Source organism: Medicago sativa, chromosome 6 (assembly GCF_051527215.1).
Source record: "Medicago sativa cultivar Bolivia chromosome 6, Bolivia_mono, whole genome shotgun sequence".
In the NCBI taxonomy this organism is placed as follows: Eukaryota; Viridiplantae; Streptophyta; class Magnoliopsida; order Fabales; family Fabaceae; genus Medicago; species Medicago sativa.
In genome coordinates, this window is record NC_140754.1 from 1,054,457 (window position 1) to 1,069,487 (window position 15,031).

Here is a 15,031-nt window from a genome sequence, read left to right on the forward strand (position 1 = left end):
AAAACGGGTTTAGCTTGCACTACCGTCTAGGAAACATGACCACACACGTATAATCAACCGTCAGGTTGTATTGTAGACACGTGGTGACCGTAGGTTTCCCCGGAGGTTACCTATAGCCTAGGATTTAGGGGAACTCACTGAGACATTATGTCTCATCCCAATCCTTATTTGTTTCAGATAAACAGGATGGATGGCAAGCTAGTAGCCGAATGGATGTTTCAACAAGTAATCGTTCGTACCCGCAGCAGGATGATATGGATTTTCAAGGATGTATTTATGATACTTAGAAAAGATGAGTAATATATCTTTGTACGAACGCATGTTGTTGTAAATTATATTCATTCGAAATTTTATTGTTGTATATTTTAATGTATCCAGTACTAAATTCAACGCACGTGCTAGACTTTCTAGATACGTCTAGTATGGGTGTTACAACTCGTGTGTCTATCTTTTGCTCATTTTATTGCGCTAACGTTTGAAAATTATGAACAACGTTTTTTTATAAAATTTTGATTTTTAGTAAAAAAAATATAAACACTTTTTGATTTCAAATTATAACAAATCAAACTAATCATAATTATCTATTTCAATGACACCAACAATCTAACAAAAAAAATATAATGTAAATTCTTATTTTTACACTGTTCATAACCAAACAAATTACATCAAGAATTGAATGAAAAGTAGGTTTGCAGAGCAAATGAAACACCAAAATAACGTAACTGGCATATTTGTTCACTTTTCTATAATATAAAACAATCATCTGGGAGATTACTCTAACTAACAACAAATTCATCATCATCACCATCCATTTGAACCTCACACCACCTTCCTTTTGAAGATTAAGATCAAAGTTCATCATCGATCATCTACTCTCACACCTTCAAATAGTATAATTTTGAGCTATTACATTTCCAACTTGTTGTATCACATCTCATTGAGCATGACTACAATTTCCATCCCATTGCATTTTTTTCACTAATATCCTAAAATTCGTAGTCTATAGTAAGGAAAAATCCCTATAAATCTTATTGGCAAAACTCAAGACCGTACTCGTTCCTATAATTCCTATAAAACTCACGCATGGGCATTTTGGTCTTTTCAGTTGGTAGCGAGTAATTTTTGTTGTGTAAAGAGCAGAATTCAAATTTGTACTCTATATGACGGGAGAAAATCTCTAGAGAATGTGTCAACGAAAATCTTAACCAATAGAGAATTTCGAGTGGTCTTTATTTTTTCTTTTTCGAAGGGCATGTATTTCAAACGAAACAAGGTGTGTTTGCAATGTTTTGGCTCATTCTATATTTTTCACCAAAATTCCAAAATTTGTAGTCTATAGCAAGAAAAAAGATCTCTAGAAACCATATTAACAAAAATATTTTAATCTCATTGCATATATCATGTCTTGAACTTTTGTGTCAACTAGACTTTTCACCCGTGCTGCCGCACAAGTCATATACAATGTAAATGTAATATTGAGACACAAAAATACATCTTATAGTTCAAACTTAATATTCAAATGTCATAACTTTATATTCAACGATAAGGAAAGTAATAAGTTTTTTACAAATTTTGGAAAATTCTTTTATACACTACATTTAAAGTACTATGAATGCACGCACCGTCTTCATCTGTTAGCATAATTTTCAAACCGTTTCTTGAGGTAACCCTTGATAATGCTACATAAAATTGACCATGCGAAAACAATGGCCGTTGAAGGTATATGTGACCTTGTTTAAGTGACTGTTTTTGACTTCTGTTAATTGTCATTGCAAAACACACAGATATATGGAACTATATACGTTGAAATTTAAAGGTAATCTAAAGAAATAGACTTTTCACTTGTGCGATGCCCGAATTTATTATAAACACAAATAACTTAATAGGAAAATAATATTATCATTAAAATCATCCTAATATGTCTTTTAAAAACATTTACAAAAAAAAAAAATTGTAAAATAAAAGGTGTGACATCTTGAACCCCAAATTATAATATTATATATAACTATAAATATTAAATATAATATTTTTGAGTTTGGTAGTGTGTCACAAAAGGTAGCAGTTCACAACTGATATACTCAACCTGCCTAAAAAAAAAATTGAAATACTGAAACTCGCTCTCTATATTTGAAAAAGGAATTGTATAATTGAGTCAAAATGCTCTTAGTTGTTACGGAAAATGATCTATAATTTTTTTAAGAAAACTAGTTACAAACCCGTGCTTCGCACGGGGTGGATTGCTTTTTTCGGTTAATTTTGTTGGCAAACACATATTTGTTAATACGCTTAAAAGTAAACTGATTTCAAATATAGATATTACATGCATATAAATATAATAAACCATGATCCATAACATATCAAATCCTAGATAGGTCTACCATAAACCATGATCCACCCCCTACTTTCAATATGTAATATTTTGTTCTCATGAATGATTGCTTATAATGTTTATGCTTTTGGGAAAAATATTATATTGGATGGATAAACTGCGAAATAACAGATATTTATAGACTATAATAGATGAAGACGACTTGTCACGAGTAATAAATGGAAAATGGGAAACTATCAACCATGTTAACATAAAATTGTCTAAGTCATTTAACTTTAAATTGTAACCGAAATAACAAAATATTGCTTTTGCAGCATGCATTCATGAGATTATAGCTAAAACAACTTCATAATCGGAAAATTTCATTTACAAAAAACTTGCTAGTGGATGCGTACATGCTCAACCCACATCTTTGTTGGTGGATTCTCCAAGTCAAAAATCAATTTGTCATCTTTTTTCAAACCCCTATCGATGACAAATTTATGCCATTCACCACACATAGACTTTTCAGTATTCCTTCTTCCGGCAGTCCTTATTTTACATTTGTAAATCTTGTGAGTTTCGACATCTTCGAGTTTCATGCGAAGATACTTTCTTTTCAATATGCTCTTTGAGATGTGATTAGGGAAATGCTACAGAATATAATAGAAAAATTATAAAATTTAACATCATGCATAATTTTTCTAATAACACAACCTATTCTAACTTTGAGAATATGATTTGATTTGCAATATGTTATACCTAATGACCCAATTGAATTCAGAAATAGATGCCAGCAATTATTCCAAATACTAAAAGTATGAAATCATATTCCAAAATAAAATAGATATAGATTTTTAAGACGGGAATGACTGAAGCAAAAACAGTAATTGTGTTAGACCTTTAGCACCACCCAAAACTCAATCACCAAAATAATGAATTTGTTCTTCTCAACTATAATAGCAGAAACCAAAACAACATCTGTGTTAGAGCTTTAGCATAAAACAAAATTCAACAATCTTAATATACAGTATATAAGTCTAGTTATCTTGGTGCACATTTTGTTCGTCATCTCTATATTTTAATCATACACACATTTTTGCACAAAAGAGATTGAAACAAATTAAGTGGAGCTTAATTTCCCTATAACTTGATTTGCTAACCCTTGGAACGTGTACTAAAGCATTTTAAAATGATTAGAATTAGAGCGTCCAATATTTTATGAACAGTATGCCAAGTTTCATGTTGTCAATTTTAAATTGCTTCTATAACATGCAAGTGTATTCTAGTTCATGTCACGACTACATATCATAGCTCCACAACTCAATGTCTCTTGTGTTTTCATTATGTTGTGTCACGAGAGGATTCCGAGGGACCACCCACATTAGATAAGAGCAACCAGACAAATGAGATAGACACACAGTTATCTAAAACCTTAAGACGATGGGTTTAATCGCACTTATAAAGTGTTCAACCTACACTTTTTAAACCGATGTAGGACTTCTAACTCACACTTGATATACAATTGATTAACTTATATTAACCAATTAAAAGATTTTTTGTGTTGAGAAAAACCTATTAAAAGGTTAGTAAGCCTATTCCAAAGTTGTGATTATATGTGATAATTCATTACTACTAACATTTAAAAAATAAATAAGATCAACTCAATGATTGTTGAGAAGGGCTGAAACTCTGAGACTGAAACTAATAAACAACAATTGAAGTGGAACATAACAAATCCATTTATAGAACTAAACGTCAATCAGACACACAGATGAGATCTACCAATTACCAAAGAATCCAAGTCCAATCAAATTCTCCTAGAATACAATCAAACATTACAAATCAAAGGGTAAACAAAGCCTTACTTGAATATAATGTAATGCCATTTGACGTCAAAATTTACACATTTCTTGGCATACATTATCATCTTTAGTTCAAAGTAGTGTATCCTATAATTCTCAGATTTTTCATCATCATCGTTTTCCATGCTATCACCTTTGGAAGAGTCATTGTATTGTTCTTGAGGCATCCATAAATCTCCAAGAACTACAACAGAGTGACCAGTACCACTTGCAGCTGGAACTCTCCGCGTATGAAGTCGGTATTTCTGGAATAATAATCAAGAATCATATGTCAAACATTTAGTTCAAACTTGAACCAAAGCATGATGTAAAATTCATTAAAATGATCCTTACTTATCGATATTTTCCTTCACAATAAGAGAAACTGTGAAATTGGAGTTTTGCTATTTAGTGTGTTTTAAAAACGTACAAACAGAACGTTGAAAATACAAAATATAAACCGAGTTTTTTTCCTCTCATCACAATGATATTGGCAAAAACAAAGTTATAATGTAAGGTAAACTTTCCCATTCTTCTTTTCAACCTGAACAATGGTGACATTTCGCTTCGGATCACGCAACATTACGTAGTCGTCAAGGGCAACACCATACTCTTTGGCAAAACATGTTGGAATGGAAGCCTTGCCTTGTCCTAGCAAATTAGCAAATAATGTCACACTTCTTGTCTACATTAGCAGTGAAAATATAGTTTGGAATAAAAAGAAGAATGAACAATGAGTGATAAATTGGATTACTGCCTTGGTATCCAGCATACAAAGCAAAGCTATGAAACTGTTATAAGGCCAACTTTTGATAAATTTAAACCGATGGTGTCTATACAAAGTGTTTACCTATAAGCAGGCGATGAAACTATATGTAAAAATAACCCTGGAGCATACTAAAAAGAAACTACATTGTAACAAAATTGCAACCAAATGTCCACTGGATGAAATATATGGATTACTTAGGTGTGAAGAAATCAATGACACGCATATATAAACAAAGCAGTTATCAGTTCTACATGTCACGCCAAACACACATATGACACACATAATTGCTTCATTGAAAAATACATGAAAACTTCACATTCATATATGCTTGATCAAAACAAAGAATGTTCAAGTATAGACATTTTACCAATGCGATTTCAAATTCAACCATAAACCTAATGTTAGATAAAAAGGATTGAGGTTCTCAGTGGCAAAACATATTAACTTATAGATGTGAATTCATATTCAACCATATATGTCTTCAAATTCCAGATGTCTTTTCCAACAAAAGCAATATCATCACCAATATGCTGAGATGGTGGAAACACAAAGAGCATAGACAGATGAGTGCATAATGTGAAAATATACAAAAATTGGATATTCTGCACACAACAATAAAAGAAGACTATTTTTAGGGAACAAAACGATGAATCTTGTGTTTAACTCTAAATAAAAGAACCAGCATATTGTAAACGGAATGAGCTGGTAAAATGAAGTTATATAGTATTGTAAAAAAACACCATTAAAGAGGCAAACCTAAGATCATCTACAAAGAAACAAAATGCAACGAAATAAACCAAAAAATAATAGAAGCTAACCTGGATATGTAAGTTGCCCTCATAACACAACCCACTCATATAATCTTGCAACCTGCAAAAATGAAATCAGGAAAATGAAGGAAGATAGCCAAAGCAAGACATTTTACAACCACATCTAAACTCATAAATATCACCTTTGAAATTTTACCATAGTTTCAACTTCTTCAGGTCATAATGTAGAGTCCACATCAGCACCAAAGGAAGATTCAACACTCTGTACACATGAACAATCAGACCTATTTGACTTGACAATAACTTCATGATTATTTTCACTCATGGCCTTTAAATGAGATTTGTTTCCCTTGATTCTTAATCCCTGAAAATTTGCAAGAGATCACTATTTAATGTAATAATAGACATTATAATTATTATATAAAAGATCTCCCTTCAATACAAACCTGAGTTTTTTTTCTTGGTGTAAGGCACTGCACTGTTTCCTGCAAAATACATAACCACTGAATTTCAAAATTTGTTCAATGGCATTGTTATGCAATAGCATTCCTACCTAAATACATAGGTGTATATCTATCTATTTTACTATACAAATAATACTATATATTTTTAAACATAAAGTGTTTTATTTTTCAGATTTTCAGTGTTAAATTTTCCCTCAAATTTGACAGAAAATGCCTTTTATGCACATAATACATAGTTTTCAGCAGTCTGACTCACATTCAAAATTGTCCCATGGTTTCACTTATTTAGTGGGATTGAAAGTGGAACAGCTGCATCTGAACTCGCATAGCTGGTCATACTAACTATGGCCTCTCTTTATAATGCTTCGGTTTCAGTTACTTCTTGCGCTTCAATGACATTGTGAATTTCGCCATAATCAGCTCCAAGGCATTTCAATATCATAAAACTCACAATCATGAAAAGTCCTTCAAAATGAAAAAGGTAAAAGTCACATAGATAAAAAAAAATGTAACGTAGGAAACAAAGTTTTCATAAAACAATAATAGTTTATTTTAAGGTACCTAATAGAATTATGCAGGAAAAAACACGAGCCATAAAAGAAATTTCAACAAACCATGCATCATTATCATCATCATTTCCCTGTAATCAATTCATAGGAACCATAATGAATATACATTGAAAAAAATATACAATAAGATGATATGAATTATAGCAATAATTACTTAATCATACATTTTTTGGTGCTGTTAGTATCTTCATTTAAAAACCATAAGAAATTTGGAAAGGTTAATTCACAACAGAGCCAAGTCGTTTCTAGCTATCAATAAGGGCATGGTTTGGAATCATATACATTATTAATATTCTGCATAAATGTAAAAGCTAAGCTACTTCTAATTTCTCGAAAAAGATTGCAATTATTCAAATCAAATTTTAAGCATACCACTGAGAACCCTGTATAAAAATTTACCAATTCATCATAAGACCAACTTGTAATACTTCAGTCATATATACCAATTCATAATCTAGCTACAGAATATGGAGAAAGTACTCCAAATATAATTTATAGAGTTTACATTAATTTTTCCACCTAATGCATATAGTTTTACATAAACCAAATGACATGCACACACTGCGGGAAGAGATCCTAGAAGCTCTACCCGGAACAGGACTAAATATCATTTTAAAAGGGGATCAACCATATAAAAGGAGGACATGTAACATAAAAAATAGTAAAAATTGAGATTGACATTCTAGGCAAGAGAAGTAACCTCAAGCTTATTTGTAGAAATCTCTGATGAAGATGTTATTCCACAGATAACTATCGTCAATAAACTCAACTTCTGAGTCCAATTCAAAGCCTTCCATGCTCTCTGATGCTACAAAACATATTATATAGACTCCATCATCCTAAGATCATACATAATACCTCAGCTGTTTCCAAAGAACATACATAATACTTCAGCTGTTTCCCATTGTTTCAAAATTTCACTAAGTGCAATACTCATTACAATCCCTTATTCCCCCACAAAAATATCGAGACGATAGAATACTACCACGTGAATGTCGAATCTCTTAGATGCAGCATGTAATTGAGGTGCTAAAAATATATCCGCCTACAAATGATAATGAACGTGTTAGGTTATATATAACTATGACAGACAAAAATTCAGCGCAAAACTTCAGTTTGGTTAAAAAAAATCAATGTATAATTACACATTTCCATTTATGAATATCATGAGAACTTACTGTGAATAAAAAATAATAAATAAGCGTAAAATTTCTGAATTCTTTACAAAGAATAGTTTCAATAGCAGCTTGTAAGAACCCTCTTTAATAAAGGGCCAACCTTTGGTTTCCTTCATAAACCTGAAAAACAAATAAAATCAAAACTTTTTTTCAATGTAAAGCAAAACAATGGAAAAATCAAAACTTTTTTATTCAAAGTATTTGAAGAAAAGAAAACTAACACCAAGAAGCTCCTCAACAGTTTCTTTAACCCTCTTCATACCTACACAATAAAAATCACAGAATTAAATCAAACTTTACATGGTTAAAAGAGTTTACTTTTTAGGTTGAAATGGTTCAAAAACTTCCCTAGAATGAGTTGTAAACAGGCATGAAAATTTAAACTAACTAATACTTCATCAATTCAAAAGTATCATAATTTTAAGTTGATTTTTTTTTTTAAATTCTATTTAAAAGGTAACTTGCTTTAAACTAAGTAATACTTTAAGGTAATTTCAAAAACTTAAGATTAAAAAGATTAAATTTTTTTGTATTTGAGCATATATTCAAATCAGAATTCATTTTTATAAGAACAAAAGTAACAATAACGGCATTATATTCATAAAGTTAGAAAATCAATCATTTTTGCAGGCAAAACCTGAAAAGATATTGTTAGACTTTGTAAAGCCCCAAGAAAAATCTCAAACCATAGGTTGTTGAATTGACAGACTCATCGGGAGCAGTAAACTCTGCCACTGAAATGGACGAATCAACAGTATAAGACAAAGCACTACTACAAATAGAACACCCTGCATTGTGTCAAAAATTGCCAAAATGAAAGCATCCCTAAAGCAATCAGAACTAATCCACATCAACAAAAAATGACCATTGATGTTGTCCATACTGATAATGAAAAGGCTTTCTCAGTAGCTGCCAACTTCGGATTGACCTCTTTACCAAGTAGAGTTGTAAAGAAAGCACATATTTATGGATAATAGTTGTGTTAAAAATGACTTAAGAATTACCTCAGTTGGTTCAGAACAATCTAAAAAGTTTTATTTGAAGCCAAGAGAATCAATTGAATGTCATATATATTGAATAACTTGTAAATCTTCAAGAGGGTGGAACATAAAGTCAGAATTTGGAAGTGATTTACCTCACTGAACATGAATTTTTATATATTAAAACTTAAGCGAGGTCTGCTCAAGAACATGAAATAAAGTCCATTGCACATATATTTTCAACCAAAATGAAAACCAAGTAACTTATTCTTTAAAAAATGTAAAATGAAGCAATAAAACAAAAACATGAGCACGCTGTTAAAATTGTTGAAGGGGTTTCTCAGTTTCTTACCACAACCTTGTGCTCAAAGTATAGTCCAGAATTTGAAACAATTAAATTCAACAATAAAACAAATAGCATGATATACCAGAATTTGAATCAACAAATGAATTCAACAATTTTTGACTAAATATAATCACGCAGATATATATAAGATAGAAGAGAGATAAAATACCTAATTGTGTCGAAACTGTCAGTTGCGTTTCAGAGGAAAGAGCAAGCACAGCCATAGTTGACAGTCACTAAAATGCAACCAGTCCCATATTGTTCTTCTCATGTTCTACGCAAAAAATATTAAAAACATACGTTGAAACTTAATCTCGTGTTCCTCTCATATGTTGAACGGAATGGAATGATTGTTATTTATAATACTATGATGTACTAATTAGTTGGAAACCATATCATTTTCTTCTCATACTGATTTGGACAAACATATATATTTCGTACTGAAACTTCAATAAATGCAGGAAATAACCCTTGAATCAAAATTACAGATTATGATGCTAAGTAGGGATAGAGATTGGGATGAGTTTTAAGAATCTATTTCAGTAAATTATAATTTTCTCTCATATATAGTTATAGGTGTATGACAGAAATAAAATATGAAAGCTTGGCAAAGAAGTTTCAAATGATCTGCAAACCTTAGAGAAAGCCAACCCTTTCAGCTTTTTACACCGACGATCAGCATTGTCCAAAGTGAGGATTTCATCAGGTTTAAAATTTTTGAGAAAATTCACAGTGATATCATCCTCAACATATCCTGAAATTGTCAAATTCACACACATCACAGCAATTACGGGAACTATTTTCCCCTGTGTCTGTTTTCTTTTCAGGCTGAAGCAAAGTTACAGAAAAAGGTTCTTCCAAAAAGAAAGTCTGGAACAGAGATTAACAAACATTTCAATCAGTTGAAACATCGACTGTTAAACTTAAGCGCTTAATTATATCTGGAAATTCAAACGGTAGAAAATGCCTATTAATTCCAAGTGCTTGGAAGTTGCAAACACAATTGCATTGAAAAATCACACATATCATGATATATCAACAGATGTAAATTAATTACAGTTCCTGATGCATAATTAGTACATCACAGAAAATTACCTTGCATAATGAAAATTTTCACGCAGCTTAAACACTTAATATTTCCTGAAATTCAAACCGCACAAAATGTCTTATATTTCAAAGTTTCATATATAGCACTTCATAAAAGACCATCCATTAGAGTTATCCTTCTAATCCAGAACTTGTAAAGGGTGAATCAGAAGTGAATTACCTTCTGCAGAATTTGGCAGATGCAGGGCTGTTGTATTTGGGTCACCTTCATATGGTTTCAGCTATCCGCCTGACCAGCTTATACGGACCATAAAAACGCTTGGCAAGCTTCTGGATCAGATGCCAAAATTAAATACGGCCGCAGCAAGACAAAAACTCCAATATAAAGAACAAATAACCATACCTACAACAACTTGTATTCCAACTTAAGCTTCTGCAAAACAAATTAATTGACAGCTTATTGCTTCTAAAGACTTCAATTTTAACCCAAACACTAAAACATCAATTCAAACATACCCCACAACAACTTAACTGCTACTTTCTAAACAATCTGATAACAATAGTTCAAAACTATACAAATTGAGAAATTTTATTTCACATATTGAGACATTACCTCAAACACTTGGTGAGCGCCTCTCCCAACCCATTTATTTTTTACATCAATTCACTTTTTACATCAAACAAAAGTCATAACTGATAACTTATAAAGCAAAAATCTGAAATAAATAATTTATTTAAATAAAATCACATGATTGAGAACATAACAATTACCAGCTTTGAACAATGCATTCCCTTCTTCCTTCTTCTTTCCATCTGCATCAATCTTCTCTTAAAATAAAACCCTTAAAATAATAAGAACAACTTTCTCAAAACATGCAACCAGAATCAATGTTGAATAAAAAAGAAAAAACAATTTCACAAATTCATCCCACAAACAGCTTATGGTTTCTAGCTTTTCATCCCAAACAGTACAACAACAATTTCACAAATTGATTTCAATAACAGGACCATAAAATGGGGAAGAAATCATAAAAGAAACAATAAATACAAAATCACTAAACAACAAACCCAGAAACTTCAATTTGGAACCCTAATCACCGTCTGACTGAATTTTTTTTTTCAAAAATCAAAACCTTTAACATACAATCTCATATCCAAAGCAAGAATAGAACAGAAAATAAAAAAAAATACAGTTGATCATGATTTTAGATTCATCAGAGATAAGGAAATTACCTTCAATGAAGAAGAACCAATGAGACAGAAATCAACAAACAATAAACCAAACCCACAAAATCAAACCCTTAAAATCATAAAAAAAAAACTTTTTGGAGACATGCATGCAATTAGACTGATGAAATTTGATGGAAAAGAAAGAAGAGAGGGTGAGGCCGTGTTTGAGAAGAGAGAAGGAGAAGGAGATGAAATTTGATGCAATTAGTCCACCCTTCTTTCTCTGTTCCTGTTTCCTCTCCCCTTCTTCCTCTCCCGTTCCCGTTTCTCTCGTCCCCCTTCTTTTGTTTTTTTTTTCTTTTCACATATATATAGGCAAGGGGAGTCCATTTACTAATTGACGAAAATGCCCTTATTAAGGGCAAAAGGGTAATTTCCACGGACATTGATTTTCATATTTGGTTTAGTAGATAGATTTTGCCGAAGACATTATATGCATCTCTAATCGACTGAATTTTGATATAAAATTCTTCACTTCATTGGAGGTAAATACTTTTCAATATCATGTTAGATTGTTGACCAAATTTTATAAACCCTGCAACCGGAATAATCCTATGCCATGAGTCATCATAATATAAGTTCATAACACTGGAATTTCTTACTTAGATCAAAAGCCAAAATATAGCTGTCAAATTAAAATTACAAACTCATTCCAATGAAAGGAGCATCTTTTATCGTAATTATAAGTTTTATTTTGGTCTGTTAAAAAAATATCTAACACAGACACAATCCTAGGCAATGTGGTCAACAAAACAATAAGAAGCTACTACACTACTATTCATATTAAATCTTTCACTACTTCCATGATAATATTCTTCAATTTAATCAATCTTCAAGTTTAGAATACTAAGGTAATACTTATCAATTCCAACATTCCTGCAATAAAAGTGAAATAAAATTAGCCAAGCAAAACCATGATATAAAAATTATACATGCAGAATTAAGTCAATAAATTATAAAATCTTTAAACAACATGAATACAATGAAATGCTACCGAGAGTGAGGAACAATATAATACCCCAAATTTTATAACAAATGACATCATAGTATACATGAGCTCAATCTAACAAAGTAAGTTGCTGAGAAAACACTCATTAGAATATGTGTAAGTTTGAACAATCATATTAGATTATGTGTTAAGCTCATTTTCACTGTATTTAGCAAAGGACATTATCTTTAAAAAAAAACAAAGGACATCATTTTGATCAACAAAAATTTTAGATCAAAAGACTTATCCAAACATGACCAAATTAAAACTGCCATCATGAAAATTTTAGATCGAAAGACTTATCCAAACATGACCAAATTAAAACCGCCATCATGAAGAAGATTATCATAACTCCTAAGAGAAAAATAAATAAAAAATATATGATAATCTTAACATCATCTAATAATTTGAAAATAAACATTGTTTTAATTTCAATATATTTTCATTTAGCTTTGAAAGTTAAACATTAGGTGGCAAAAATTACAATAAGTTTTCTTAAACAATTCCTACCTTTTATTTGAAACATTTTTCATTGTTCCACCAACAGTGTGACACCCTTCTTGATAGCTCTTCAAGAAATGCCAAGGTTTATTAATATTATAGACACGTAAAATATAAAAATAGAACAATGATCCTTGAAAAACAATGATCATTAAAAAAACAATGATTTTATGCATAATACAACTAACAAATTATACAAAAAAGTTGTGTGGTGAAGATTAATGAAAATTTCAAGATGGTGTTTGTTAAACCATACCTCTCAAACTTCAGATTATACTTTTTGTGGTTCATCCTTAAAATGTAAATCACTCTATCAAACAGATACAAAGTGAGAGAAAGAAACAACAACAAACCCTTACTTGGCCCCATCTCTAGCAAACCGCCTCCTTTAAATTTGGCACTGCAAGAGAAAGGGATGGGAAACCAAGTTAAATGCACATATAGTGTAGAGGAGAATACAAAACCAGCGACATGATCATCAAACAATTCATATATAGAGGAGAAATATGGTTAGTGTACTAAAAATGTGTTAATTGTACATTCACATGGTAGATGGTTTTGTGGGGAAGAGTGCTTTGTAAACTATAGAGAAAGCATAGAGCCCATCAAACATGAGTGCATCTTTGCTCCATTTCACTTTGCTCAATTTACCCCATTTGAAGACATGGATGTGTGACATGTGGAAAAAATAAAATCAATGAATGTGATTAAATGGCTTGGAAAAATCAATTCTTTAACTAGGAAAACGAAATACGCGCGCTCTGCTATCAAACTCTTTTTCTTCCTTTCTCAGACAACTTTCCACCTTCCTCCCCCATAATCATCGAAGCCACCTCTCCTTCCCACCGGCTCCGCCGTCACCTCTCCTTCTCTCTCGCCGCTGCACCTCTCTCTTGGTCTCCGTCAGCTTCATGAGCGAACCCCATCATCCCGCTACCAACACTAACGAACCCGCCGCCGCCGTCTCCGACCATCCCAGCGTCGTTGCCATTGTTGTTGATCAAGGTAATATAGTTTGCCTTCTCTATTTTATTATTTGTCGTCTCTTTATTACATGATGTTGTTTTACTGTGTTGATGAAAAATTAGTTTCTAGGTTCACTTACGTGATGCATTACTTACATGATATACATATATATAGCTTTATGGTCACTATGTGTGTAACTTTATCTAATCACCATCCTTTCCCCCAATGTTTTTTTAATAGTAATAGATAGCTTTATGGTCAACAAATTCTTATGCAGTCTAAGTTTTTCTAGTGGCTTTTTGCTGTTATGTTGTTTTTGTTCAGCTGTTGTCAAAAAATCATCAGTTGTTTCTGTTTATCTTGTTTCTGTTCAGTTGCCGAGACTTCGGAATGTTGTTTTCTAACACTGTTATCATATATTCATGTAAGTTTATGTCTGAAATCATCACTTATGGTGGCCTTAATTGTAAATTTTGGTTTTTTCAGATTGTGTCAATAAATTGGTTAAGAACATTCATGAACAAAATGTGCAACGCGGACAAGGAAGTATTGCCAACAATGTACCTCACTTGGAAATGAAGTTTGATTCTGAGGCGGCAGCTTATGAATTTTATAATGAGTACAATAAAATAATTGGATTTGGTATTCGTCGAGAATATGGAAATAAAAGCAGAGTAGATGGAGTTTTGACTTCAAGATGATTCACATGCTTCAAAGAGGGTGTACGAGGTGTTGACAAAAGACATCAACCAAAAGGAGAGCCTAGAGCAGAAATTAGAACGGGATGTTTAGCGTGTATGGTTATTTTACTCGATCGGAAGATAGAGAAATATAAAGTTGTTGACTTTATAGCTGAACATAACCACCAACTTCAACCTGAGCAAGTTCATATGATTCGCTCTCATCGACGCATATCTGAGACACAAGCATCGCAAATTGTCTTGGGAGATGAATCTGGATTAAGACCAAAAGATTTGCATGAATATATATCCAAGCAAGCTGGTGGAATACAGACAGTTGGTTTTACAAAAAAAGACCTTACGAATTACCTTGAAACCAAAAGGAAGCAGT

At 31.8% G+C, this 15,031-nt stretch overlaps 1 protein-coding gene across 30 annotated transcripts; it reads right to left on the bottom strand.

The window, feature by feature from the left end:
- Positions 1-2,548: 2,548 nt before the first annotated feature.
- On the bottom strand, positions 2,549-11,787 carry LOC146911878 (uncharacterized). 30 transcript variants are annotated; one of them, XM_085718123.1, is made up of 20 exons: positions 11,509-11,645; positions 11,047-11,117; positions 10,679-10,708; positions 10,496-10,605; positions 10,324-10,368; positions 9,864-9,982; positions 9,398-9,502; positions 8,540-8,636; positions 8,124-8,164; positions 7,903-8,022; positions 7,713-7,769; positions 7,425-7,587; positions 6,717-6,795; positions 6,412-6,620; positions 6,138-6,176; positions 5,888-6,055; positions 5,740-5,791; positions 4,697-4,803; positions 4,177-4,418; positions 2,549-2,961 (listed from the first exon to the last, which is right to left on the bottom strand). In XM_085718123.1, the coding sequence occupies exons 18-20, from the start codon at positions 4,733-4,735 to the stop codon at positions 2,928-2,930; spliced, it is 315 nt and encodes a 104-aa protein (XP_085574249.1). In that variant the 5' UTR covers positions 4,736-4,803; positions 5,740-5,791; positions 5,888-6,055; positions 6,138-6,176; positions 6,412-6,620; positions 6,717-6,795; positions 7,425-7,587; positions 7,713-7,769; positions 7,903-8,022; positions 8,124-8,164; positions 8,540-8,636; positions 9,398-9,502; positions 9,864-9,982; positions 10,324-10,368; positions 10,496-10,605; positions 10,679-10,708; positions 11,047-11,117; positions 11,509-11,645; the 3' UTR covers positions 2,549-2,927. The 30 variants fall into 30 exon arrangements, 20 of the variants coding, with proteins under 20 accessions (XP_085574249.1, XP_085574246.1, XP_085574245.1 ...); XM_085718120.1 differs by having other exon boundaries at positions 7,425-7,769; XR_015014783.1 differs by lacking the exon at positions 2,549-2,961 and having other exon boundaries at positions 4,027-4,418; positions 5,874-6,055; positions 7,425-7,532.
- Between the last annotated feature and the right edge of the window lie 3,244 nt (positions 11,788-15,031).